This window comes from Hydra viridissima, unplaced genomic scaffold (assembly GCF_058129835.1).
Source record: "Hydra viridissima isolate aposymbiotic clone 2 unplaced genomic scaffold, HvirCarnegie_v1 scaffold_1, whole genome shotgun sequence".
Lineage (NCBI taxonomy): Eukaryota > Metazoa > Cnidaria > Hydrozoa > Anthoathecata > Hydridae > Hydra > Hydra viridissima.
The window spans coordinates 26,432,365-26,457,425 of record NW_028324300.1 but is presented as its reverse complement, the minus strand read 5'-3'; the positions used below and the strand labels follow the sequence as shown (position 1 = coordinate 26,457,425).

The following is a 25,061-nucleotide window of genomic DNA, read 5'->3' as shown; positions in this document are numbered from 1 at the left end:
ATACCCAACAATGAAGAAAAATATATCAGCTTCACAAAAAGCATCAAAGTGAGAGAATTTACTGATAAGAAAGGTAAACTTCGTGAAGTATGGAAAGAGATGAGGTTTATCGACAGCTACAGGTTCATGGCTGGTAGTTTAGACGGTTTGGCTAAAAATCTAAACAATGACCAATGCAAAAACGTTGCTCAATATTACTCTGGAGAAAAGTTTGATTTATTAAGAAAAAAAGGTATTTACCCTTATGACTGGGTGGACTCGATTGAAAAGTTCTCCGAAACGCAATTACCACCTATTGAAGCATTCCATTCAAAACTGAATGATAAGGGAATAAGCTCTGAAGACTATGCGCATGCAAAAAACGTTTGGAATGTATTTGAATGTAAAACCTTTAAAGATTACCAAGAACTGTACAACATGTCTGACGTCTTGATACTTGCTGATATCTTTGAAAATTTCAGAGACGTGTGTCGCACCTATTACAAGCTTGACCCTGCTTGGTATTACACCTCTCCTGGTTTGGGTTGGGATGCCATGTTGAAACTAACTAGAATTCAGTTAGAACTTCTTTTTGATATTGATATGCTTCTCATGGTTCAAAGAGGGATACGCGGTGGAATTTGCATGATTAGCAAACGATATGGAACTGCTAACAACAAATACATGAGTGATTATGATCCTTCGCAACCATCGAAATTCATTCAGTATTTAGATGCAAATAATTTATATGGATGGGCTATGTGTAAGCCTCTTCCTGTTAGAGGGTTCAGATGGATGACTGAAGAAGAACTTGCTAATTGGAAATCCATGCCCTGCATTCTCGAAGTCGACTTGGATTATCCTAAAAGCCTACACGATTTACACAACGACTATCCTTTAGCTCCTGAGAGACTAAAAATTAAAAAAGTGGAGAAGCTGGTTCCTAATTTAAACAACAAAGAAAAATACATCATTTATCATGAAAACCTAAAACTCTATGAACGACTTGGATTGATCGTTACCAAAATTCATCGAGGCATCACCTTTGAAGAAGAACCTTTCATGAAACAATACATTGACCTCAACACTGGATTAAGGGCAAAAGCTAAAAACGAATTTGAAAAAGAATTTTTCAAGCTTATGAACAACTCTGTCTTTGGAAAAACCATGGAGAATATTCGAAAGCATGTCGATATTAAACTGGTCACCACTAAAAAAGAAGTCTTAAAATTATCAAGAAAGACTAATTATGATAGAAATACCATTTTTGATGAAAACCTTGCAGCGGTTCACATGAAAAGAACAAAACTCTTTTACGACAAGCCTGTTTACTTGGGACTGTGTGTTCTAGACATAAGCAAAATTCTCATGTTTGAGCATCATTATGAATACATCAAACCTAAATACGGAGATCGAGCGAAACTTCTCATGACCGATACCGACTCGCTCATTTATGAAATCGAAACGGAGGATTTTTATCAAGACATTGCTAACGATATTAAAGATAAATTTGACACGAGCGAATTTCCTATAGACCATCCTGCTGTTCAAAACTTTGGATTTGACGCTGGGTTTAAAAATAAAAAGGTTATAGGTATGTTTAAGGATAAAACTGCAGGTAAGCAAATTAAAGAGTTTGTTGGACTTCGTCCTAAACTCTACTCTTACAAAACCTATGAAAAAGAAGAGAAAAGATGTAAAGGAGTTAAAAAGAAAGTCGTTGATAAACACATCACTCATCAAGACTATAAAGACTGTTTAATGAATAAGACAGAAAAGCACACCGCCATGAACGTCTTCCGATCACGTCATCACGATGTCTACACCGAAGAGATTAACAAAGTTGCACTCAGCTCTGACGATGACAAAAGACACATCTTGAAAGACAGAATTCACACCCTAGCTCTCGGACACTACAAACTAAAACCATGCTTTACATTTATGAGCTATGATCAACTCTTTAACGCTATAGAATAAATTACGAAAAAAGATACAGTTTTAAGATCTTTGCAGGTTTCAGCATGATATTAACTATGAGATGAAAATATCACACTTATACATTTAAAAAATACAACGTCATCTTGAATTCATTAACTATGGAAAAGTATCAATGAGCTGGAATCGGCAATTCATAGTAGTACTGTGTTTACACCACAGTCGGGGAACCTCGCATCTAACTCAGCCTTCAACGCCCAACCTACTTCACCTACTATCTCATTTGGCGGGGAGCGGGTCAAAGTGTTCAATTTTTCAGAAATTGAAATAAGTTCAGGAATGACGACGTGGAGTGTGGGACCTTTATCAGAACTAGCAAGATCAGAGAAACACTGAAAAAGTTGGAGGACATTGGCAAGGGCAGAAATGACTAGCTTATCACCCATTGATGGAAGAAATTCGTCCAAAGATGTGTCATTCTCCGCCATTGTTTGCAACGAATCATAAAGATCAAGAATTGACTCAAGTTGTCTGAGGTCAGATTTCTAACGAGTGACAACACCCTGCACAAGTGTGGTGCAATTGCAATTAGCTGCTATTGCAATTCGTTTGAGGACAGCAGTAGCCTTGGCGGAATGTGAAAAATGACTAACCAAAAGAGACACCTTCTTACTTATTATGGACCAACCTTTGCATTTCTCTAGTGCTTTGGTGACGATGAGATGAATAGTGTGGTCGACACATCGGAGGCCAGTGTTGATTTCAGGACAAATATTAACCGCTTTAACCACCGGAGCACCACCATCTATAGTGGCCCACCTAAACACATTCCTACCAAACTCAAAGCTGTCTATGATAACCGAAAGTTTTGAACAAATATTTTCAGCTGTATGTGACTCTGGGAAGGACTCGAGACGAAGCATGAAACGTTTCATAGCAAAATGTTTGTCAATGTAGTGCAGCGTCAGACTTTGAAAGGAAGCATTTGTCTTTGAAGTCCAGATGTCGCTCGTGAACCCAACACCATCCATATCAGGCTTGTCCTGGTTAATGAGTGTGACAACCTTCTTCTTCATGAAAGCATATAACCAAGGAATATATTTACGGGACACCTGACGGGCTGATGCTGGATTGTACTGACCCTTAGTTGCCTGTTGCATCATTCGAAGAAAAGGGGGATGATCGACAATCCTAAAAGATTGATCACTTTCGACAACAAACCTAGTAACCTCCGTAACAAGACGCACATTTTCAAAATGATCAACAGGCCACTGAGGACGCATACCAAGCTTAGGAACCTTTCGAGAAGGAGCACCAGCAGGAGTGCTAGAAGGTCGCTTTCGCGCAGGAGTACCCCTACCTCTTGAAGGACCGGGTTGAGGATTTTCAATATCGGAGTCGTCATCAGAAGGATCATTTATTAGAAGACCTCGGGTGAAGAGAACGAAGATGTCGAATCAAAGCAGTCGTACTGAAGTAGTCTTTGAAACTTTATCACACTCAGAACACTTTGCCTCACTCTCATCGATCTTGATGAAGTAGTTCCAAATAAGAGATCGCTTACCCATCTTAGACAAAAAAGAAGAAAATAGCAACCAAATAAAGCAAAAAAAGGACAGCAATGAAGATAACAACCAAAGAAAGCAAAGCAATGAAGATATCAACCAAAAAAAGCAAAGAAAAGATAGAAAATTAGAAATAAACAGTAAACTTACTTGCACACAAAGGGGAGCTTTAATAAAAGCTATGTACCTAAAAAAAAAAAAAGGAAAAAAGGTTAATTCTAACTAATAACTTATATTCAAAGGAAAATAAGGTAATTAACAAGAAAGATATCAAAGATACGAAGAAAGTTAGTAAAGAAAAGACGCAAGTTAGCAAAGAAAAGAAGAAATTAGTAAAGAAAAGACGAAAGTTAGCAAAGAAAAGACGAAAGTTAGTAAAGAAAAAACGAAAGTTAGTTAGGAAAAGAAGAAGTTAGTAAAGAAAAGAAAAAAGTTAATAAAGAAAAGAAGAAATTAGTAAAGAAACGAAGAAATTAGTAAAGAAAAGAAGAAAGTTAATAAAGAAACGAAGAAAGTTAGTAAAGAAAAGAAGAAAGTTAGTAAAGAAAAGAAGAAAGTTAATAAAGAAAAGACGAAAGTTAGTAAAGGAAAGAAGAAAGTTAGTAAAGAAACGAAGAAAGTTAGTAAAGAAAAGAAGAAAGTTAGTAAAGAAAAGAAGAAAGTTAGTAAAGAAAAGACAAAAGTTAGTAAAGAAAAGAAGAAAAAAAAAAAGTTAATAAAGAAAAGAAGAAAGTTAGTAAAGAAAAGAAGAAAGTTAGTAAAGAAAAGAAGAAAGTTAGTAAAGAAAAGAAGAAGTTAGTAAAGGAAAGAAGAAAGTTAGTAAAGAAAAGACAAAAGTTAGTAAAGAAAAGAAGAAGTTAGTAAAGAAAAGACAAAAGTTAGTAAAGAAAAGAAGAAAGTTAGTAAAGAAAAGACGAAAGTTAGTAAAGAAAAGAAGAAGTTAGTAAAGAAAAGAAAAAAGTTAATAAAGAAAAGAAGAAATTAGTAAAGAAACGAAGAAATTAGTAAAGAAAAGACGAAAGTTAGTAAAGAAAAGAAGAAGTTAGTAAAGAAAAGAAAAAAGTTAATAAAGAAAAGAAGAAATTAGTAAAGAAACGAAGAAATTAGTAAAGAAACGAAGAAAGTTAGTAAAGAAACGAAGAAAGTTAGTAAAGAAAAGAAGAAAGTTAGTAAAGAAAAGACGAAAGTTAGTAAAGAAAAGAAGAAGTTAGTAAAGAAAAGAAGAAAGTTAGTAAAGAAAAGAAGAAAGTTAGTAAAGAAAAGAAGAAAGTTAGTAAAGAAAAGAAGAAGTTAGTAAAGGAAAGAAGAAAGTTAGTAAAGAAAAGACAAAAGTTAGTAAAGAAAAGAAGAAGTTAGTAAAGAAAAGAAAATAGTTAATAAAGAAAAGAAGAAAGTTAGTAAAGAAAAGAAGAAGTTAGTAAAGGAAAGACGAAAGTTAGAAAAGAAAAGACGAAAGTTAGTAAAGAAAAGAAAAAAGTTAATAAAGAAAAGAAGAAATTAGTAAAGAAACGAAGAAATTAGTAAAGAAAAGAAGAAAGTTAGTAAAGAAACGAAGAAAGTTAGTAAAGAAAAGAAGAAAGTTAGTAAAGAAAAGAAGAAAGTTAGTAAAGAAAAGAAGAAAGTTAGTAAGGAAAAGAAGAAAGTTAGCAAAGAAAAGAAGAAAGTTAGCAAAGATACGAAGACAGTAAACTACTTTAAAAAATTATAATTAGGTCTTAAACCTAATTATAATTTTAAATTATTATAATATTTATATATATTTACCTTATAGTTATGGTAGTTTGTTCCTAGTATTAGTACCAAATTTATAACATAAATCTTAAAATCTTATAATAAACGGGAATATATGCGCGCGAATCATAAAATAGCGGGAATCGCGTAAAAAAGCGGGAAACTTGGTAAAATGCGGGAAACTTGTAAAAATACGACTTTTCCCGTATTTCTTATATTATATTATAATATATAAATATATATATGAATTAGAATTATATTTTATTATATTTTATTACTTTTTTAATAATTTTAAAAAGAGCATTTTAGTTTGTTCAGTTATTCCCAGTGGGTTGGTCTTTTGACATTTCTTCAAAATTCAAAGTGGAAATTAAAGTCTACACTTGGATATAATGCCCATGGGGCTAATTTCCACTTTGAATTTTGAAGAAATGTCAAAAGACAAACCCAATGGAAATAACTGAACAAACTAAAATGTTCGTTTTAAAGATTTTTAAAAATGTAATAAAATAAATATATATTTTTAAAATGATGATGATAATGATAATGATAATATTATATATTATAATATAATAATTACGGGAAAACCCCGTAACATCGAACGACGTACGGGAACAAGGACGGGAATTTCCTGTTCCCGTAATTTATTTATTACGGGAACAGGATCCCGTTCCCGTATTTTAAATACCAAAAGCAGGAACAGGATCCCGCTCCCGTAGTTCCCGTAAATACGGGAACTTGGCGCACTCTAGTTTATATGGTAGAAAGTTCTACCCCTAAAGAGATTTCCACTTTGCGTTAGATGTCACCAGAATGCGGCTCACAAACCATAAATATCTTTATTTTTAATAATAAATAAATAAAAAATAAATAGACAAAGCTGAGAATAAATAAAAGTATTTTATAGTTCATAAAAAATATTTCGTTGGTTTTTACATTAACCAAAAAGACTTAAAATAAACAACTTAGACAATTAAAAAAACAAATTATATATACTATTACTAGATTTATAGCTGCATCTGGGTTTAATGATACATGCGGCATTGTAGCATGTCACTGTAGTTAAAGATTTTAAATTTCGGTATGGAGTATTATTGTCAAGTTGAGTTTTGCAGAAAAGGGTTTTATAATGCACGAGGGTTAATCAATCACATGATGTTGCAGCATGGTCATGAAAAACATCTGAATTTGCAGAAAACATAGCAATTATTGAAAGTGTGGATGAAAATGCAAAAAAATTAATGACAGAATTTTCTGATTTTTTAGAATCTTTTGGAAACAATTTATGTATAACACAGCTGCAGTTGCGCGAAAAACACATGCTGCCACTTTCAACATCTTCTTCAATATGTAATAAAATTAAATGTTTGCTTGATTTGTTCCAAAACAGTATTGTATCTTTAACAAGAAAAAGGCTTAAAGCGCTAAATATTGAATCAGATGACGACTCTGTGTTGAATCAATTATTATCATTTTCCTCAATTTATGACAGTGTCTCTCAACTGTTTGCAACTGATCATCTTATAAAATTATATATGCTAAATAACCTTGAGTTTGTTTCCCCAATAGAACTTGATGTGCATACTAATGAACTTCATCAAGTAATTGAAAGTCTTGGTGGTTCTAACAATCTAACAAACAATAAAACCTTGCCTTTGCCTGTTGTAGTAGCAAACACAGATTATAATATTCATGCAAAAGAAAATGAAAAAAATCTTAAAAAACATAAAAAAGTTGGTTATTATATTCCAATTCTTCAAACTTTGAAAACCTATCTTCAAAAAGATGATATATGGGCTAGTTTTGAAAGGAACCGTTTAAAAGCAGTTAAAAGTGATGGCATTATGCGAGATTATTCTGATGGTACACATTTTAAATCCTTAAATGGTAATAGAAACAATTTTATTTGTTTACATTTGTATAATGATGAGTTAGAAATCTGTAATGCACTTGGAAGCAGAAAGGGTACTCACAAGGTTTCAATTTTTTTTTTTATAGTTGGAAATATTGAAACTCATTTATGGACAAACCTTGATCATATTCACTTGGTATAAGTTGCGCAATATAGTGCTGTCAAAATGTATGGATACGATAGAATTTTAAATAAACTAAGGAATGACATTAAATTGCTTGAGACAGATGGGCTTGATTTAAATATTCTTGGCAAAGTTGAACATATCAATGGTACTATCGTTACATTCTCTGGAGATATTTTATTCTCTCATTTTTTTGGTGGTTTTTCTACTTGCTTCTCATCTGGTAGAGTTTGTCGTTACTGCATGATTTTGTTTAAGTTTCTTTCAAAATTTCATTCAGAATCTTTATGCCAGTTGAGAACATTAGATTTGCATAATTATCATGTTCAAGAAGTAAAGACCAATAAATCACTCAGTGGTGTGTACGGTGTTTACAGCCATTGTTCTTTATCTAGTTTGCAGTATTTCAATGCAATTGAATGTCTGCCGTCTGACTTTATGCATGATGGACTAGAAGGGCTTTTGAGTGTGAATTTTTCAATTGTTGTGAGAAATCTTATCAAAGAAAAATTATTCACTATTACTCAGTTGAAAGAAGAAATAGCAAACTTCAAGTATGGGATTCCAGATATTTGTGATAAACCTGCTATATTATGTGTTCCAAAAAATTTGGCAACATCTAATAAAGCAATCCATGGAAAAGCAGTAGAGCGATGGTCACTATTTCATTTTTTGCCCATATTTGTCAGTCGTCTAGTAAAAAATTATGATATACTCTTAAACAATAACTTTTGGCAGCTTCATTTGCTTTGTCGACAAATTGTGCAAATCATTTTGGCACCAGAAATTGATATAAATTGGATACCTATTCTTGAGCATCTGATTCAAAGACATCATTCTCTACTTGAGCGAATTAGCCCAGTATCATTTATACCTAAAATACATTTTTTAGTACATTATCCTAGATTACTATTGCATTTTGGACCTTTGCGACACCTCTGGGTAATGAGATTTGAAGCTAAACATCAATATTTTAAACAAATTGCAAGTCATGTAAAAACTTTTAAAAAAATAACATTTACTTTGGCACAACGACATGAAATGCGCAAGTGCGTTATGAATTTTGGACAAAGCCCATACTATAAGGGTCCAGAAATTTTAAGTTGTCAAAAAATATTATCTATAGATTCACTTACATTTGAACTTATTGATGGCATAAAAAAAAAATTTGTTAATACCCATCAAGTAAATCAACATGAGCAGTTTATATCTACTGCAAAACTTAGAATTAATGGACAGATCTTTTATACAAGTATTATTTGACAAATAAAAGGTTGCGATGATATGCCTTTATTCGAAAAAGTTGAATATATATTATTGTTTCAAGGAACTTGGATTATTGGCTGTGTGTTGCAAATGGTAAAACAATATATAGAGTTTGTGGATTTTTACAATATAGAGCAGTCCAACAATTAAGTTGTGATGATACCCGGTGAACATGCCAATCATCCGTCTATGGGTTCCTCTTTTGTTAATAATCAGGAAGGCATTTTATTTTGTCATCGTGTTTGAATAAAGGATGAATAAGAAAATTAAAATATAACTTATTAAAATTTAGTTTTCGCAAATATTTATACTTTTAGTTTTATATAAGTTACTTGGGTGGTGTTACTTGGAAAAGTCTGATAATTCAGATTTCTGCAAAGAAAAAAAAAAAAAAAATCATGGAGCAATCTAGGAAATTAGGTAATTAAAAAAAAATCAGGGTAATTTTCTTTAAAATATTGGCAGATACCCTTATAAACTTATATGGAGTTTTGAATTTACTTAAATTTTTTATTAATTAGTTTGATGATTTTGTTCTTTTGGTATTTTCTGTTTTTTAATTTACTATATTATTTATAATTAACTAGTTTAATCTAGTTTTATTAAGATCTTGCGGAAAAAAAACTATTATAAATGTTTTATTATTTGATAGAGTATTAAAGTTGTTCATAATTCAACTAAGTGATCAAATTCAAAATGCCTCTTTTCAAGATATGGTCTGGTGATCGCTTAGTAAAAAAGGCAGTTATTGCTGAAGATTTTGATATGCTAAAAGTGAAGGGTAAGAAATTTTATAATACTATTACATTATAAATACATTACTATTTTAAGTAATCTTGTTGAGAGTTAATCCTAAAAAATATAAATTTAACTACTCTTATTAAATTAATTTTTCAATTTTAATTCCAGTGTTTGAGAAGTTCCAATTTTCACCTGCTAAAATTGTTGTAAATAGTGATGGAACAGAAATAGATGAAAGTGATGTTTTACTCAGTCTTTCGGGTGAAGTGTTGCTAGCTCTTCGTGATGGTGAAGAATGGCAAGTTTACAGTGTGTTTTTATTATTAATGGTATTAGTACATTTAATTATTAAAATGCAGAGTATTTAAAAAAGACTACATGTTGATTAGTTTTTTTTATTTTTATTTTTTATTTTTGTATTCTTTGAAATTGTTGCAAAAGAAAAATTTGTGTTTTTAAGAAAAGTTCATCATAATCCTTTGGATTATAATGGACTTTTTGCTTCTTTATTTTTCTTGGCCTTTAGTGAAAAAAGTTAGGATCACTTTTAAACTGTTTTGATTTTGTGATTGCATTTTTTTGCTAGTTTTTGGTGTAAAAATAAAATTCGATCTAGTAACGCCTTATTCTATCATTTACGCCTTAAGTTACATTATAAATAGGTAAAAAAGTTATAAATATTATGTTATTTATTGCTAAATAATTTATATTGCATAGATTCTGTAACTGTCACAAAGTCTCCTGAAAAATTGCCATCGTGTATTCAGTCATTGTCTTCTTCATCACTTTTGCTGTTACAGGAAGGTGAATCTAGTAGGAAGACATTCCCAACAGTATACTGCCTACCAATGCTTCCAAAGCACTTAACAGCAGCACTAGAGAAAGCCTCTTCTAAAGCGGATCTAGATGTGTTGAGTGAATGACAGTTAATTAGAATCATTTATGATGATCTGCTGCAATATTCTTTGTAAGTAGTAATTTTTTTTAACAACTGATCTTTTTTTTTTTTTTTTATTTGTAAAAGGAAAATTTCATTAAAAATTCCTAATATTTTGGGGAACAATAAGGATAAAAATTGCCAATATCGCAAAATGCGGTATAAAAATTCTCCTGGCTAATGTCCTGATTTATATATAAATATATATATATATATATATATATATATATATATATATATATATATATATATATATATATATATATATATATATATATATATATATACATTTATATATACATATATATACACATGCACACATATATATAGAGAGAGTTTTTTTGTTTAAAGTCTTTTTTTTACCTACATACATGATTGTAGGTAAGGTAGTGGAAAATGTATTGCAAGATTCCGCTACAAAAAGGTGGGGCCTGTGCCCCGTTATCCATATATGGAAATCTATGTACTTGCAGATCAAAATTCTTATGTTTTGTGAAAGATCATAAAATTTAGAATAATGTGTAAAATATTTTTTTTTGATATCATTAAGGCCACGCGGGTTTCTTGAGCATCAAAATCAGGTATATAAAAATTGCCTAAATTTATTTAAATTGATAATTACAGGTATTTAAAAATACTTTTTGTAATATTGATTATTTCATTGGATTCTTCAACCCTGAAAATAGCCAGGTACAAATTTTTAAGTCAAAATATCAAATATTTTTAAATCTATCTGACTGGGAACCTTTAAACAAAGGTCTCAATTCTGAGAGGACAAGAGGGGCCTGGCCAAGATCAGTTGAAAGTAAAATGATCATATTTCAGGATCCTCTTGGAGCTAGAAGCTAAAATTTCCAAGAACTTCTTGTTTTACTAAGTACTCTCAACTGTATAAAAATCAGCAAAATCTGAGATCTATGGTGACATTTTTGAAATTTTCTGGCTCAATTGACATGGAATTACCCCTGAGTGATAAATATTCAAACACAGATGATGAAGAAGATTTACTTAAAAAACTCCAGGTAAATTTTGCTTTCTTAGTATTTATTTTAACTTTATTATTTTTTAGAATTAGAAAAATTGAAAGCAGCACTATCTCCCAGTGTGTTGCATGATTTTCCTCCTGATTTGGTTTAAATAAATGTTGACATTGAATTTTCAACTTTAGATCGTTTTAAACGTGTCCAATGTCAGAACCGAATTTAAATAAAATAGAACGAGACGATCGAATTTTTTATTGATCGAAGCTATTTAGAATCGAATTTGAACTTTATTCGTTAGGATCAAATCATTTACAGTCGAATTTTTTAGGATCAAATTTTTTTAATTAAGTTATTAAAACTTGTTTCAGTCAAATAATATAGAACCACCATCTAGAACCGAATCTTCTAGAATCAAATCAGTTAAACAAATAAAAAATTTAAAATACGCAATAGTATGTTAAATTGTGCATTAAATAAACACATTTATAAAATCTGCTGTTGGTCCTCTGCATACTGGACAGTGATTAATAGAACTACTTTGAATAGCTTCAGCACATCGCTGGCATAGGCAAAGATCGCGGCAAGGAAAAATAACAACTTGAAGATTGTTGACGAGACAAACTTTGCAGACATTTTCAATTGGTCTTTCCACCACAGCAGCTTGTCCATTTGATTGAGATTCTTTATCAACAGTTTGTTCCTAAAATAAAGTGTTAATAAAAAAATGTCTAACTAGTATTTGGTCTCCACCTGTCAAAAACAACAACAACAAACCCCTGACATGAATACAATGCAGTAAATAATTTTTGTTTATTGTTAAAAATTGTAATTATCTAACCTGTCCAATGAATTCTTGAACTTCCTGATCACTTGGCAAATTTCATATTGTTGCAGAGGAATGATGCAGCTTCAAGAAATTTGGTTGCAGTCCATTCACCACTTGCAAGCTTTTCTTTGTACCCACAAAGGCGCTCATGCTGCCTTTGACAATCTTGATGCAGATCTCCTCTAGGTTGGGAATCATTTCGGATCTGGAGCATCTCAACTTCCGTTGGATAGACGACCTATTTAAAATTGATATTTTAAAGATAGTTTTAAGGATAGGATCTCAACTGCTGCATCAAAACACTAAAGTGCTATTATATAAAGACTTACATTTTGTTGAAGCTTGTCCAAGAAACGCCAAAACCCAGGGTGTGCTGTCATTGAACGATTCATCTTGGAGTGTAATGATTCAGACACGTTGTTAGTACGATGATGCAGGCCATGAACAGAAAACATCTCAGGAGATTTTTGGAGCATCCAATACCTTTCGTAATACTGAACAAACTTTTTCATTTTTTCTTTAACAGCAATGTCACTGTGATGGTTAGCTTCAGCTTTTAGTTTATCAACTTCAGGCCTTACTAAATTGGGTGGTAGAAAGCACATGGAAATAAACTTACGACACCATTTTCTGATAATTGGGTAGTTTTTTCTTGTGTATTCCACCTGCAGACCAATGGCTTTAATCTTTTTGAGAATTGCCTGGGCATAATGAAATCTGCAACCGGTTACTCTTATGTTTGGAAAAACAGCTTTGGCAGAGTTTCTGATGGCAGTTTCATAGTCAGCCATCACAGTCTGTGGCACTAAAGATGGAGAAAGTTCGCGAAGCTTTTTAAAAACACGTAGGTAATGACCTTCTTTTTGCCCAGTCATTAAGCCATGCAGAACAGGCACGATCATTGTTCCTAACTTCAGTGAAATATTGAACAGCTGACCACCATGGAAGATGGCAGGAACCACACGAAATGTAGCATCAACAAACAGAATAGTGGTTTCTGAAAAAGAGAAATTATTAGCATTTAAAAATAGCTGGAATCTAAACTAATAAACAATTATTTTAGGTTAGGTTCCCCCATTTTGATATTGAAATGAATTATAGCTTAAAAATGATTTACCTGACAAATATGTCAGCAGTGTTGAAGAACAAAAGAACAAAGCTAGTTGATCCTCAAACTCTACAAGGCCTTTGTAGATGTTAGAAAATGGATTGGTCTGCAACATGTTTAAAACTGCTTCATTTGGAGATTTAGGGTTTGTGTTGTAGCGACTTCTTCGTGCACTCTGTAGAATTTGTTCACACTTTCTAAAAGTAAGTGCAGCCTTAATACCTTTATTTGAGGACTGGATGACATTGTTGTAGATTTCACTTAAAGGTATCTGTGTAGTTGAAGCCATGTCTTGCATTTTCTCAAGAGCTGGAAGATGATCAAAATTCTGGGGCCTAGATCCACAAGTGTGACCATGCATTGTCTCAAGTAAATTAGTTAACAAAACTGTTTTTGCATTTCCGTCACAAAGATGACGGTGCTTACAGTTGAGATACACAAAACCATTGTTTTCTTTATTTTTGATGTAGCCATAGTCCCCTGCAACATACACAAATGTTTTCCGCTTGTCTCCTTCAATTTTTCTGTATTCCATTTTGCTATTTTAAATTTAAACAAAGCTTGATATATTTTCACATGCATTCGTTGGATTTTACGATGTTTACATAAAATTTTGCAACAAAAAAATACATTTTCAAAAATAATAAAGATCTTTTTTTGAAGGATCATGTACACTTTAACCTTTAACACAAAAACCAGTTCGAAAAAATTATGCCGTCTTTGAACTGCATCACAAATGCATTAAAATTACAGTTGTAAAAAAATTCGATTGTAAAAAAATCGATTGTACAAATTCGACTGTAAAAAATTCGATGCTAAATTATTCGGTTGTGAAAAGTAATTGGGTTTTCTTAAAGTTTTTTTAGTTTCATTAAAATTTGAATGATATTCAATCATCTCATTCTACGTTCAATAAATTCGATTCTAGAAATTAGTTAAATCTTTTTCGATTCTAAGCAGTTTTTACACAATTCGGTTCTAGAACATTTTCACAAATTCGGTTCTGGCATTGGACGCCGTTTTAAAACTGATAAATTAAAAAGGAAACATTCAATTACAGGTGATGGTGGAGTTTCTTGTAAAGAAATGAAAAATAAGCGTAATTACTTTTGTATTTACTTGAATATTTTTATCAATATTATATTACAGATAATTTATTAAAACTGCTTCTTATTCATTTTTTTGTATTATATTATCAATGATATAAGCTTTTGTTTGATTTAATATTAGTTTTAGAATTAAGAATTTATTGAATAAAAAAGCTAATTAAATCTAATCAAAAAGTTACATGTTTAGTCATTTTTGGCAAATGAATGTTTAAAAATGTCTAATTAAAATCTCAGCTTTTATTTTCAGAATTCCAATATGCTATTTTTATGGAATTGACAAGTCAGTTTAATGACATTAAGGAAAAACAAAAGAAAATCTTTGATTGCCTTGAATTTCTGGAAAATATTGAGGCAGGACCTAGTGGATTTTATTTTCTTTAGATTAAACAGATTAGACTGATTTACAGAACCACTTTACATGTTAAAGAGGTTTTGCGAGGAGGAAAATTGATTAAACTCCAATAAAGCAGCTAGGTTTCAGAAGGTAGTTTTGTCAGTGTTATTTTTTTTTAATGTAGAAAGTTTATTTGAAAGATAACTTTAATCGATAAAATTTAAAATGCTACCACTATTATGACAGCTCAAAACTAAAAACAAAGTTCATGTTATTTTGGTTTAAAAGCATCCCTACACTGATGTAGACTGTTATTGTCTTTCCCCAACTATAGATTTGTTTGCACCGGACTTTTTTTTAACTAAATTTTTTATTTTCTCTAGATTACACAGATTAAAAGTGTTTGTGGTTCATCACCACGTAGAATAGTTAAAAATGTGTTAGACAGCATAATGACACAACCTTTGCAAAGCTGTTTTGGTAAAGATGGGATAAAGGGAAAACGGAAATTTGTAGCGACAATGTTATACAAATGTTTAAAAAGTAAGTTAGTTTACATATCAAATTATGTTGTAAGGTTTCTACTGAGTGTTTCTATGAAGAACAAAAAAGTTATAATAAAATTTATGTAGTATGTATTTATTTAAATATAAATATTTAAATAAAAAATATCTCTATATTTGGTTTGTTTTAGAAGTGTTTATTTCAGAAAAAGATGGTTTTGACGTAGTCAATATCGAGACACTGGTTGGCGACCTGCTAAAACGGGCAATGCCTAAATTGCAAAAAGAAGAAATTAGAATTAGATTTTTGTTACAGCATTTATATTATCTAATCTGTATTTAAACATTTAAATATATCTTTATAAATAACTTCAAAAAAGTAGTTATTCATAGATTTTAATGTCGTAAATGCCCGAATATAACGATCATCACAGTAAACATTGGACGTCCTTAGAAAACCAGTGGACGTCTAAGAACGTCCAATGTTTACTGGGATAAGTTTAATTTGGACGTCCGCCAGACGTCGTAATTCGTCCTAATAGGGATGGAAGAAAGGTGTTTCATTTGGATGTCTGCTGGACGTCCATGGGACTTCCTAAATAGACGTCCTAGGTCCAATTTGGACGTCCAAATGCCCACTGGGTAATAGTAATAATATTAGAAATAATAATCATAGTAATAGTAATAATAATAGAAATAATAATAATTATAAAAATGATAAATCATTTTGTTATTTTATGTATAGTGTCTCTTAACAGAAGACAAATAAAAACACTTTCTGAAAACGTTTATTTGTACCAAAGTCTTCCTAAACGGGTAGACGGTTTCTAAGAGATAAATAACGATGGCTCCGCGCAAAATCGGACTATCTGCAATCTCCGCGGAAAACAAATTTGGCATATCTGCTTTCTCCGTATAAAACAAAATTGGCATATCTGCAATCTCCGCGTATAAAACAAAATTGGACTATCTGCATTTTTGCCAGATACATTTTTGGACTATCTGCGTTTTTCGGGTGCATAAATTTTTGGTGGTGTTTCTTTAAATATTTGAAGTTTTTTATAAAATTCTACAATTTTTTAAATAATAGCGATTATTTAAACATTTATTAATAGCGATTATTTAAACACAAAACCTTGATCATAACTTGATTAAGTTTGTGAGTAATCAAGTAGTTTTAGTTAAGATAAATATGTTAAAAATAACTTATGTTATTGTTAATAATAACATAGCATATGTAACAAAACATTGTTATGTTACATACTAATTGCTAAATTAGTATGTAACATAAATACATACTTTGTCAATTTTATTTAGCTAAATACATACTTTGTCAATTTTATTTAGCCTTGTTGTTGTGACTAATAACTTTAGATCAAATTAATCTCTTGTTATGTTATGTTGCAATGTTGCTAAGTGGTTTTTATACGCAAGGTCTGCATATAAATATATACAGGATGTCTGCCAAATCAGGGAAATGCCAGGGAATTTGGATATCTTCAAAAAAATCAGGGGATTATCAGAGAAATTAGGTTAAATTTTAGAAATATCAGGAAAGATGAGTCTTTATCAAACTTATATAACTTAAATAAGTTGTATATAGTACACGTAATCTAAAAGTTTATTTGGCAGATAGTTTTATGAACTTCTCTTGATATATTTAATGTGGGTTGTATTATTGTTTATATTTTTGCAGTTGAAGAGCATTTTTCTAAACAATAAATAGGTAAATATTAGGGAAAAGCCAGGGAAATCCAACTTAAAATATTGGCAGACACCCTATATATATATATATATATATATATATATATATATATATATATATATATATATATATATATATATGTATATATATATATATATATATATATATATATATATATATATATATATATATATATATATATATATATAAACTATGTTAGTGTATTCTATAAATAGAGTGCTCAATGCTCTTAAAGAGCAGAGCAGTAATAAATTAGTAAAAACACTTATCTAATTTTTTCTTCCACAACTTGTTTACCATCAATAAGTAATCAGGAAGGTTAACAAATTAATCATTAGTTAACATGTTATATATTAACCTTATATATTTATAAACTTATCTTTCACCATCACTAGGTTCATCAGACTTCCTGATGAACCTACTGATGGTAAAACAAGCTGTCAAAGAAAAAATTAGATAAGTATTTTTGCTAATTTATATATATATATATATATACATACATATATTTATATATACACGTTTATATACACACACGCATATATAAATATATATATATATATATATATATATATATATATATATATATATATATATATAAATATATATATATAGTAACCTAGATTGAACTAACAAAATTATTGTTATTAACCTATTTTTGTTCATTAACCAATCAAACTATGTGGAGTTTTCTTTGTTGTCTACTTAAAACCATTCTTTTTTGGAGATGCTACTTAACTGAGCACAAACTAGTTAAAAACTCATGCATGAGTATTAAACATTATGGTTTCCAACTTTTCTTAAACTTGGTTTATCAATAATTTGGATCAAAATCAAACTGAATCTAAGGTTCAGTTGGATTTGAGCTCTAAACCATTAAACATTGGTTTAATCAGATGTCACCTCAACTGCAGTGATGATCAAACAGTTTTGGTCCAATTATATTTGATAATTTTTACATATCCAAGACTTTGGGATGTAATGATATATAAAAAAGGGTTGCAATTTTTTTTACTATGATAGTAATAACTATGATACAATCAAAAATAGCTGTATTTTTTCTATAAAAGAATAATTACAAAATAACAAAAAACTGCTGTTTTAAATAAACATATCCTTAACTTGCACATTGATCTGAATATCAGGCTTTTATTACTCTTACAGTATACCCAATACAATAAATCATCACATTTGTAATAGACAATATTAATTACTTGAATTTAAATTATAGTCGCATTTAGTAACTTTTAACTTTAGAAAATATAATTTGACATACAAACACAACTTATCTAAAAACATCTATAACTTTGTAGTCCTAACATATTTTTAAGATCTAACATATTTTATTTGACGATAGCAATAATACACTTGAACTAATTAATTTTTGAAGCTAAACAAACCAACTTGTTATTTCCACATTTAACCAAAACATGACTGACTTCTATATGCTATATAGTATACCTATATAATATAGATAACACAGTAACACTACTTTTTTTTTTCTGTTGAAAATAGACAAACTTGAAAAACACCAAACAATGTTTCGAATAAGCCTCGTAAAACTGTAAAACGTTTTCTTAATCCAGCAGCATTTTAATTTCAAATTAAATTTGAATACATAAAATTGGTTTTGCGATCAGCTACACTTTGATCAATTCATGATGTGTATACGCTTACTAAGTTCAGACTTGAGATTAAAGTAGATGCAGACTGTTCTTATTTTAGCTGCTAAAATGATGTTCTAAAAATATTGTAAATTTCTCATTTGCATTAACATACCATGTCATATAACTATTTAAAATAATTACTTCTAAACAAAATCAAATGTGGCAAGTGAAACTTTGTGTTTAAACTTAAACACAAAGTTTCACTTGCCAAACATTTTGAAAATAATCGAACAAGCCAAATTAATTTCGGAAATAAAAAAGGAATTTGGAAATGTGAAATTAATTTCGAAATAAAAAATTGCACTTCGAAAAGTGAAATTAATTTCGAAAGAAAAAACAGAATTTCGAAATGTGAAATTAACTACAAGAAGAAAAAAAAAGAGTTTTGGAAAGTTAAATTTATTCCAAAAAGAAATTTTAATACCTTATATTTTATTTGCATAATAATATTAAAAAAACCGGGTGCCTAAATAATTTACCACGAGGTGTTTCGGCAAGTAGAGCTTTTATTATACAGTATTGTGAAAAATTTAAGAACCACCAAAAAAGGAAATCATAATTTATTTTTATTTTTAAATTTTTATTTAACCGAATATATTTTTCTGGTAAAAAAAATAATAATAATAAATTTTAGAAAATAGACAAACAAAATAAAAAATAATAATAGTGATAAAAACTTTTAAACAAATAAAAAAAATGTATTTAAAGTTTTATAGGTAATTTTTATTTAAAAAAAAAATGTGAAAAAGTTAAGAACCACAGAACAAAAAACGGTAATTTTTACCTAATACCGCGTAATTCTACCATGAATTTTTAAGCACTCATTTATACGATTTGGAATTGAGTCTATTAGATTCTCTAAAGTACGTTTGGGAACATTTCCAAGTATTGCTGGTAAAATATTGCGCAACTCCTCAAAGCTCCTTGGTGCTTTCTTGGCAATCTCTTTATCAAGCCAACTACAAAGATTTTCAATGCAATTTAGATCTGGGCTATTTGGTGGCCAAGTTAGACTCTCAATATTTTTGCTTTCGAACCATTCAGAGACAGTTTTAGCTTTGTGACATGGTGCATTGTCTTGCTTGAAAACGAACGGAACGCTTCGCTCAAGTGTATCAATTGACGGTAACAAGTTGTTATTTAAAATATCGGCGTAATAAATAGAGTTGAGTTGACCATCAAATAATTTAAACATATGGAGACCATAATATGTCATGCAGCGCCATATTCCAACCGACCCGCTACCTTGTTTTGTTCTTTGAACGATACAATCAAGATTATATTTTTCTGAAGACTGCCTGCGATATTCATCTCATCACTGAACATTACTGTCCTCCATTTTTGTTTAGTCCATTCTTTGACGCTTTGGCAAAATTGTTTTTGCCTTTTTATATGTTGTTTGGTAAGTCGCAGTTTTAGAACAGCTTTTTTCCATTACATATTGTTAGCTAATAGTTTCCAACGCACAAGTGCTGCCGATGCTTAACGTCCATTTGAAAGCTTCCATTCCCTTCTTAATTCATGCGACTGCATGGTTCAATTTTTCTTCGCCAACCTGATTAAAAGGCGATCATCATTGGGTGTCGTCAAACGCGGTCTTCCAGAAGGATGGCGATTAAGGTAAGATTTCATCTCTTTGGATCTTTTGATGATTTGATGATTAGCACCGAACTATGTGATCGCTTTATTATTTTTCCAATTTCACGAGCGGATTTACCTTCCTGGTGAAAATGCACCACTTTTACACGATCTTCATAAATAATAGCTTTTCTGCTCATTTTTTCAAAAGAAAAAAATTTTTTTTTTGTTTGAAATTAAATATTTTTATTTCTTTTTTGGTAATGACCCAAATCATTGATAAAATATTCAAACAAAAAAGGTAAAAAATAAATTAAAAAAGATGTTTCCGCCGCATTTAGCACAAAAAATTCTTTGTGGTTCTTAACTTTTTCACAAATAAAATTTCATCTTTTGATTAATAATAGCCATATAATATACTTAATTTTTAAAAACACGAATTGAAAATATTGATGGATCTGGAGTTTTAAGTTGTATACTTTGCATTTCCTCTTGCAACAAAACATCTAGCATTCTATCCAGTGTACTGAAATATAAAACAAAAAATATGGAACTGATCACCAGGTACCATTGGTCTCAAATTTACCTGGAATATTTCTGAAAATATTTTTTTTAATCGAATTGGGTTTAGGACTTAATTAACATTTATCTACTTTTTCTTAACTTTTCTTAAATTTTTCACAAATAAATATTTAAAAAAATTAACACATAATATTTAATCCTTATTTTTATAGGTTCTATTAATTAATTTTCAAAAAAAAAAATCTTCTTTTTTCTCATGTTCTATTAGTATAAAAATAAACTAAGTATAAGAATTAGTATAAGTTCTTAGATTAGTATAACTATTAGTATAAGAATAAAAATTAACTAAATATATTTGAAAAAAATATTTTTTTTTATTTAGTGGTTCTTAAATTTTTCACAATACTGTATATACATATATATCCGATATTTATAATTTGTCCAAGAATGGACGAATTCAAAGCAAAAGTCACATAATATTTGAGATCTTGAAAAATCAACTTTTCTATAATTCACACTTTAGAATAATGTAGCAGTTAGCAATAATATCCTCTAATTCAGAAAGGTAAATAAAAAGATTAGGTTCTATAGATGGTTTACTTCGTTGAGTGGCAACAATTTTTTTTTTTTTTTTGATAATTCTAGCCAAAGTTTTTTTTTTTTTTTTGTTTTTTTTTTTTTGCATGATTAAATATAAAATAATTATACAAGATATGTTATAATTATCTAATTTAAATGTAAATTAGTAATAAGATAAATAAAATGAGATAGGAATAAAAACATTTTTCTTTTCAAAAACTAGTACGTAAAAAATTTCTGTTGTACATATTCTGTTGCCCAAATTTAATATGTTTGAAAAAAAAGACTATTTTATTATCTTAAGAATAAAAATTAACTAAATATATTTGAAAAAAATATTTTTTTTTATTTAGTGGTTCTTAAATTTTTCACAATACTGTATATACATATATATATATATATATATATATATATATATATATATATATATATATATATATATATATATATATATATATATATATATATATATATATATATATATATATATATATATATTTGAAGACCACACGGGTAAAACCACAGATGTCCACTTTTGGAAAATTTTGAGTTTGAGATATTTTTATGATATTCTAGTACTAAGCTATTTTAATTTAAAAATTCATAACAAAAAAACTATTTTATAAGGTTCGATGGTCATTTTAAAAAAAGGCCAACTTTGAAACAACCACTGTTGTCCAATGTTTACTTGGTTAACAACGCAGTTGTCCATGTTTTTTATAACTAAACCAATAACAATAAAATAATAAATCACGTGATCAATATATATCATTAAAAAAAATATGGCGGCGAATAATCTAAGCAACCCAACAGTCACAAAAAAACGTAAAAGAAGGCAGTCAATGGAAGAAAAAGAGAGTTTACTCGAGATCTGATATTAAAAAGTCATGTTATAGGAATACCATGTAACTGTGTTACTCTGAAGTGTTCTGAAGTTGGCTATTATATTAAAACAGATATGGCTATTATTAATCAAAAGTTTCCAGCAGAAACACCAGAAGATTGGAGGAGTGTTTTCCAGGCATCTCGCAAAAAACCAGAGCCATTCAAAATTATAAATTTGACACAAGAAAAGTTTCTGAAGTTTACAGAGTTTTTAAAGCCAAGCTTTTTAGTTGTTTTTCCATTTAAGACACGTTGACTCAGAGAAGTTGAAATATCAATGGCTAATTCTAACTTAATTATGTATAGGGAAAACTGGAGTGGTATATTTAGTTCTATGCGTGTTACATCCCATAGGTCTAGATTATGTTCTGGTTCAATAAGAGGGAGAAGATTGACCCAATCTAAACATGTCTTTGAAGTGCCTGATAAGCCAAAACAAGCATACATAGCCCCTTTGCCACTTTATTCTGAAAATTTAAAGATTTATTAAAGCTAAAAAAATTTATAAGTTTACAAAATAAGTCTTTCTATGATCACTTGCCAGTTGATAATCTTCTTGTCCAGGAATCAGAACCAGAGCAAATCTCTGACTCAGAGTAAGAGAATGTAAAAAAATATTGTAAAACTTTTTAGAAAACGTATATCTAAATATTTATAGAAATATTTTGTTAAAAAAAAAAAAAACATTTATTTTTATTAAGGGTTTTTTCACAATGAGGTGTTTGTCTGGGCTATAGAATTTTAATGCAAAGTAATAATATGGTAGATGGGGTGGTGGAAACAATTTGTTGCATGGGTACTTTCTATAAAGTTTGTAAAAATTTGATGAGTTATTTGATTTTTATTATCTACTACTATGTACTTTTAACAAAATAAGTGCTTTAAAAGGTTACAAGTTAATCTAGTTTACAAGTTGCTGAATTTACAACGGAAAAATCACAGATGTCCAAATTGAGTGTCTTGACTTCGAATGAACACTGTGAACAAATATTATTTGTAATTAGCAAAAAGACTGCATTTATATATTTTGTTTTGACCTTTAATGTCATAAAAAATACTTTGGAATGAATAGATTATCAATGAACTGATATCTGATGTCTCTAAACACAAAATTTCATTTTTCTCAAAATGAGAAAAATGTGACATCTGTGGTTTTACCCGTGTGGTCTTCATATATATATATATATATATATATATATATATATATATATATATATATATATATATATATATATATATAATAATAATAATAATAATAATAATAATAATAATAATAATAAACATAACTTGCCATATATACATATATATGTATAATATATATAGAAATATTATACATATATATGTATATATGGCAAAATAATACTATCTTGTTTAATTTAAGGTAGCACACAACTGAAAATAAGTTGTTTTTTTTTTAAATAATCAAAATTAAGATTTTTTTTTTTTTTTGATGAGAATAAATTTATATTAAGATAAAATAAAAAACAGCTTTTTTTTTTTTTAATTTTACTATCCATAATGGCCAAAAATGTGTTGTAAAACACGTGTTTATAAAACCTAATAACTTGATTTTGCCTCAACAACTCGAACTAAAATTTTGAGTTATGTAACAAAAAGATTGCTAAGGTATAAACATAATTGTTTGAAATCGTTGTAAATCTCATCTAAATAATCCCTACAGAGTAATTAGCCGTTAACGTTGCAACAATGATTTCGTATACGTGCGTTACAGGCCTAAAGGGAATTGCGTATTATAAATTTTAAATATCATAATTATATTATTTAGAAAAGCACGCGAACTTTTATGTAAATTCTAAATCTAAAGTTTAAACTTACGTTATGCAAATTTAAAATTAAAAAGTGTTTAAACTAGTGTTGTTATCAATTTCGACTAAATCGACTAAAATTCGAAATTAGTCGACTTTGAAAAATCTAAGAGTCGATCTTATCGACATTTGATTTTCTACTAATCGACAAGTCGATTTAGTTGAATAATAGTACTTATACATGTATTTCTAATATCTTTTTATTTAATTAAACATAAATCTTTTTAATTTTATTTTGTTAACAAAAGCAAATATGACTGTTGAATAGTATGTAGTTTTTTCAGAGCCGGATTAAAATATTTACCCCCACTCCCCCCTTCCTTTCATATGAAATTAAAAATTAAAATATAGTATCTCCCTCCATCCCAACAATCTCCTAACCCACTATCTTATCCTGAGGGTTCTAATCCCTGTAAAAGAACCTTTGGGGTTCTAATCCCTGCAAAAACATTTCGAAGCAAGTTTTGGAATTTCGAAGGTAAAAAATTGTTTCAGTAATATTTTCAGAATTTCGAAATCAAAATAATATTTCGAAGCAAATTTTACAATTTCGAAATGAAAAAATTGTTTCGATGCAAAATTAATTAGTTTGAAATTATTTCAAACTTACCGAAACAAAAATAGAGTTTCGAAAACTTTTTTATCGAAAATTCAACTTTTGCTTCCGTGAACAACCTTACTTAAGACCGTACATGCATTAAAAACTAGATACATTAACACACATTAGCACCTACATACATTAACACCTACACACATTAGCACCTACATACATTAACACCTATAAACACGCTAATTGCACCTTGAAGACGTTATTCACGACAAAGTTAAAACAAATTTTTTTCTTTAAACAATTAAACAACAAATTTAGTTCTTTTAAACAAATGCGATTTACGGACCATATGGATACATTCACGCTTATTTTTTTAGAAAAATTTTGAATTAACAGCATTACATTGTATCAAGTAAAGAGTATGGCGCGGAAGTCAAAAGTATTTTTACTTTGATAATACTATTAAGTTTTCATTAATTTAATAAAGTTTTACTACATATGCTAAGTTATTTAATTGTTAATGAACTTTTTAATAAGAAAGTATTTTTCACAAATTATTTGGGTAAGTTACATAAAGTTAATTTTCATTACGTGTTTACTACTTTCTGACTTTGATATAAACTTAAATTCATCTTTGTCAGCCTCAAAAAAAGAGTGTGTTTAAATAGGATATTGAAA

The 25,061-nt window shown here is 29.3% G+C and overlaps 4 protein-coding genes and 2 pseudogenes across 6 annotated transcripts; 4 read left to right on the top strand and 2 right to left on the bottom strand.

The window, feature by feature from the left end:
* The first annotated feature begins 5,873 nt into the window (after positions 1 to 5,873).
* On the top strand, positions 5,874 to 8,799 carry LOC149894167 (uncharacterized). Its single transcript, XM_090097478.1, has 2 exons — positions 5,874 to 7,097; positions 7,209 to 8,799. The coding sequence occupies exons 1-2, from the start codon at positions 6,452 to 6,454 to the stop codon at positions 7,262 to 7,264; spliced, it is 702 nt and encodes a 233-aa protein (XP_089953604.1). The 5' UTR covers positions 5,874 to 6,451; the 3' UTR covers positions 7,265 to 8,799.
* Positions 7,289 to 8,669, top strand: LOC149894168 (uncharacterized). Its single transcript, XM_090077396.1, has 2 exons — positions 7,289 to 8,188; positions 8,646 to 8,669. Exons 1-2 carry the CDS (start codon positions 7,289 to 7,291, stop codon positions 8,667 to 8,669), a joined length of 924 nt encoding a protein of 307 aa, XP_089933522.1.
* On the top strand, positions 8,794 to 13,802 carry LOC149894164 (uncharacterized). Of its 2 annotated transcripts, XM_090097526.1 has the most exons (5): positions 8,794 to 8,932; positions 9,165 to 9,293; positions 9,422 to 9,562; positions 9,971 to 10,220; positions 11,016 to 13,802. In XM_090097526.1, exons 2-4 carry the CDS (start codon positions 9,209 to 9,211, stop codon positions 10,174 to 10,176), a joined length of 432 nt encoding a protein of 143 aa, XP_089953652.1. In that variant the 5' UTR covers positions 8,794 to 8,932; positions 9,165 to 9,208; the 3' UTR covers positions 10,177 to 10,220; positions 11,016 to 13,802. The 2 variants fall into 2 exon arrangements, with proteins under 2 accessions (XP_089953652.1, XP_089953657.1); XM_090097531.1 differs by lacking the exon at positions 11,016 to 13,802 and having other exon boundaries at positions 9,422 to 9,582; positions 9,971 to 10,085.
* LOC149894166 (uncharacterized) lies at positions 11,643 to 12,213 on the bottom strand (annotated as a pseudogene).
* LOC149894165 (uncharacterized) lies at positions 12,388 to 13,642 on the bottom strand. Its single transcript, XM_090097650.1, has 3 exons — positions 13,117 to 13,642; positions 12,535 to 12,996; positions 12,388 to 12,482 (listed from the first exon to the last, which is right to left on the bottom strand). Exons 1-3 carry the CDS (start codon positions 13,640 to 13,642, stop codon positions 12,388 to 12,390), a joined length of 1,083 nt encoding a protein of 360 aa, XP_089953776.1.
* Positions 13,803 to 13,946: 144 nt separating the features above from the next.
* Positions 13,947 to 15,411, top strand: LOC149894163 (uncharacterized; annotated as a pseudogene). The gene is made up of 3 exons (XR_016455561.1): positions 13,947 to 14,700; positions 14,934 to 15,093; positions 15,245 to 15,411. The product of XR_016455561.1 is annotated as an uncharacterized LOC149894163 (transcript).
* Positions 15,412 to 25,061: the final 9,650 nt, after the last annotated feature.

Bases quoted from the DNA above. Each gene is read 5' to 3' on its own strand.
- LOC149894167 (XM_090097478.1), top strand. From the start codon at position 6,452: ATGACAGAATTTTCTGATTTTTTAGAATCTTTTGGAAACAATTTATGT. The intron at 7,098-7,208 runs GTAATAGAAACA...TTTTTTTTATAG, and splicing joins ACATTTTAAATCCTTAAATG to TTGGAAATATTGAAACTCAT.
- LOC149894168 (XM_090077396.1), top strand. From the start codon at position 7,289: ATGTATGGATACGATAGAATTTTAAATAAACTAAGGAATGACATTAAA. The intron at 8,189-8,645 runs GTAATGAGATTT...TTTACAATATAG, and splicing joins GACCTTTGCGACACCTCTGG to AGCAGTCCAACAATTAAGTT.
- LOC149894164 (XM_090097526.1), top strand. From the start codon at position 9,209: ATGCCTCTTTTCAAGATATGGTCTGGTGATCGCTTAGTAAAAAAGGCA. The intron at 9,294-9,421 runs GTAAGAAATTTT...TTTTAATTCCAG, and splicing joins TGATATGCTAAAAGTGAAGG to TGTTTGAGAAGTTCCAATTT. The intron at 9,563-9,970 runs GTGTGTTTTTAT...TATATTGCATAG, and splicing joins TGAAGAATGGCAAGTTTACA to ATTCTGTAACTGTCACAAAG.
- LOC149894165 (XM_090097650.1), bottom strand. From the start codon at position 13,642: ATGGAATACAGAAAAATTGAAGGAGACAAGCGGAAAACATTTGTGTAT. The intron at 12,997-13,116 runs GTAAATCATTTT...TCTCTTTTTCAG, and splicing joins ACTGCTGACATATTTGTCAG to AAACCACTATTCTGTTTGTT. The intron at 12,483-12,534 runs GTGACATTGCTG...GTATTACGAAAG, and splicing joins AGCTGAAGCTAACCATCACA to GTATTGGATGCTCCAAAAAT.